Source organism: Guillardia theta, assembly GCF_000315625.1.
Source record: "Guillardia theta CCMP2712 unplaced genomic scaffold GUITHscaffold_81, whole genome shotgun sequence".
Classification (NCBI taxonomy): domain Eukaryota; class Cryptophyceae; order Pyrenomonadales; family Geminigeraceae; genus Guillardia; species Guillardia theta.
In genome coordinates, this window is record NW_005434593.1 from 60,659 (window position 1) to 63,306 (window position 2,648).

Consider the following 2,648-nt stretch of genomic DNA (forward strand, 5'->3'; position numbering starts at 1 on the left):
CTTGGTCAGGTCGGCAGAGCTACCAATGTAAGGGTGGACCAACGTCACGTCCGCCATCAAGCCCTCGTACTGCTCGGACCCTCGATCGCGGATTCCAGGGATGTGGATATCGCCCTTCATCTTGCGGCCATGAGGATGGGAGGGTACCTGCCGTCGAGAACGAGGATCCCCCACTGTATCGATGACGCTCTGAAGACCAGCTTCGTTCAGCATCGACCGAATCGTACGAGTAAGGTTGTCATGCGCCGGCCAGCAGTGCTGGTTCTTTTCGGGCTTGTGTGTTGTGTGTGTTTGTGCAGCTTCTCGCTGTGGACTGTGTACCTGCCGGTTCAGCTTGTTCCTGCTTTGTTTTGCTTGAGGCACTTTTTACCTTCTGCCAGTAAATCCTATACCTAGTATCGCGTCTAGGATTTACTGATAAAAAGTGCCTCAAGCAAAACAAAGCAGGAACAAGCTGAACCGGCAGGTACACAGTCCACAGCGAGAAGCTGCACAAACACACACAAAACACAAGCCCGAAAAGAACCAGCACTGCCTAGTAAATCGGACTACTCTCAGAGGAGTCACATTGCGCTGCGGAGGAATGAATTGCTCTGCCAGTAAATCCACTTATCTGCTCATGAGACGAGTCGACGAGAGCAGCCGGGGCAGGTGGGATCGCCGCGCCATCTCTCAGTCGGCTGCCTCCGGGTATCGCGTCTAAGGGATGTTATTCCTCCTGCATGCTCCTGCTGCTTGTTGCTTGATTGCTTGACCCTTAGGCTGCTTGTCTGCGCGGCTTCTCGCTTGGGCTGGCGATGCCGCGTCTGGGTGCCAGCAGTGCTGGTTGTTTTCGGGCTTGTGTTTTGTGTGTGTTTGTGCCGCTCGCTGTGGACTGTGTACCTGCCGGTTCAGCTTGTTCCTGCTTTGTTTTGCTTGAGGCACTTTTTATCTTCTGCCAGTAAATCCTATAGGATCCATCTGCAGCCGTGACGGCGGCGACGCCGTATCAATGCCCAGGGACCGCCAGAGTACCACGCGAGGAATCGAGCGATAGCGGTATAGTAAACAGCTGAGTGTATACCTTCACAGGGCGTGAACTCGTCCCCTCCCCGACTATGGGGAAGCTCCCGCTTGAACCTTCCTCCCCGGCATCGGTCGGGTCACGCCGGTCCTTGGGCATTGCCGCGGCGTCGCCGCCGTCACGGGCGGCTACCACTGACTTGGCTACCGCTGACTCGGAGGCTAGCGAGGAGGACTACCTCGAGCGGTACCGTGTTCATGTGTCCAGCCTCCCTCCGTCCGCTGCCCCAGGCGGACCCCCGGGCAGCGCCGGCTCCTTGTCGGCGGCTGCCCTTTCTCCGTCCGCGGCCGCCCGCTTTGTGGCGGCAGCGGACGTCTCGACTGACAGTGGTCAGTCGGCTGCCTCCGGGTATCGCGTCTAAGGGATGTTATTCCTCCTGCATGCTCCTGCTGCTTGTTGCTTGATTGCTTGACCCTTAGGCTGCTTGTCTGCGCGGCTTCTCGCTTGGGCTGGCGATGCCGCGTCTGGGTGCCAGCAGTGCTGGTTCTTTTCGGGCTTGTGTTTTGTGTGTGTTTGTGCAGCTTCTCGCTGTGGACTGTGTACCTGCCGGTTCAGCTTGTTCCTGCTTTGTTTTGCTTGAGGCACTTTTTATCTTCTGCCAGTAAATCCTATATCTCTCGCAAACTCTAGCAGGTCGGGGTGTGCGAGTTTTGCCAGCGGTGGTACTTCTCGAGGGCCAGGCCGGACAGAGAGGTCAAAGCGACGAATTTGTGATTGGACCCGCGGGAGAAACGGAGATGACCCCTGGAGGAAGAAAAAGGAGCTTCTGGAGATGGCTCGCCCTCACCAGCGTCTTGAACATGAAGCCATGCTGGACGAGCCCGAGCTGCGAGAGCTCTTCGTTGAGGCTGGAGACCTTCGCTCGGAGCTGACTAGCATGAATTCCATCCGTGCCGATGGGAAGGCCCCCAAGTGTAATCCCGCCGGAAAACTCGACACCACTGGGGTCCTTGCTGCTGGTCCGAGCTCGCCTGCTTCCGCTTTGTTTTGCTTGAGGCACTTTTTACTTCTGCCAGTAAATCCACTGCCAGTAAATCCTATATATTGACTATCCTCCCCGGCATCGGTCGGGTCCCGCCGGTCCTTGGGCATTGCCGCGGCGTCGCCGCCGTCACGGGCGGTGTTGGTTTGGTTTCGGCTACCGCTGACTCGGAGGCTAGCGAGGAGGACTACCTCGAGCGGTACCGTGTTCCTGTGTCCAGCCTCCCTCAGTAAATCCTATATCGCTCCGTCCGCTGCCCCAGGCGGACCCCCGGGCAGCGCCGGCTCTCGGAGTCCTTGTCGGCGGCTGCCCTTTCTACGTCCGCGGCCGCCCGCTTTGTGGCGGCAGCGGACGTCTCGACTGACATTGGTCAGTCGGCTGCCTCCGGGTATCGCGTCTGAGGATTTTTTCCTCCTGCATGCTCCTGCTGCTTGTGCTGATGCTGATTACCTCTGCCAGTAAATCCACTAACACCACGCTTGACCCTTCGGCTGCTTGTCTGCGCGGCTTCGCGCTTGGGCTGGCGATGCCGCGTCTGGGTGCCAGCAGTGCTGGTTCTTTTCGGGCTTGTGTTTTGTGTGTGTTTGTGCAGCTTCTCGCTGT

The 2,648-nt window shown here is 58.1% G+C and overlaps 1 protein-coding gene across 1 annotated transcript in view; it reads left to right on the plus strand.

Annotated features, from left to right (window-relative positions):
• Window positions 1-1,835: 1,835 nt before the first annotated feature.
• Window positions 1,836-2,648, plus strand: part of GUITHDRAFT_115075 (hypothetical protein) — a gene marked incomplete at both ends in the record, with an annotated part of 1,242 nt that continues 429 nt past the window's right edge. Inside the window, 3 exons of the mRNA XM_005825669.1 lie at window positions 1,836-2,022; window positions 2,394-2,433; window positions 2,505-2,584. Of these exons, the coding sequence (XP_005825726.1) occupies window positions 1,836-2,022; window positions 2,394-2,433; window positions 2,505-2,584 (307 nt within the window). The remainder of the gene's footprint in view (window positions 2,023-2,393; window positions 2,434-2,504; window positions 2,585-2,648) is intronic.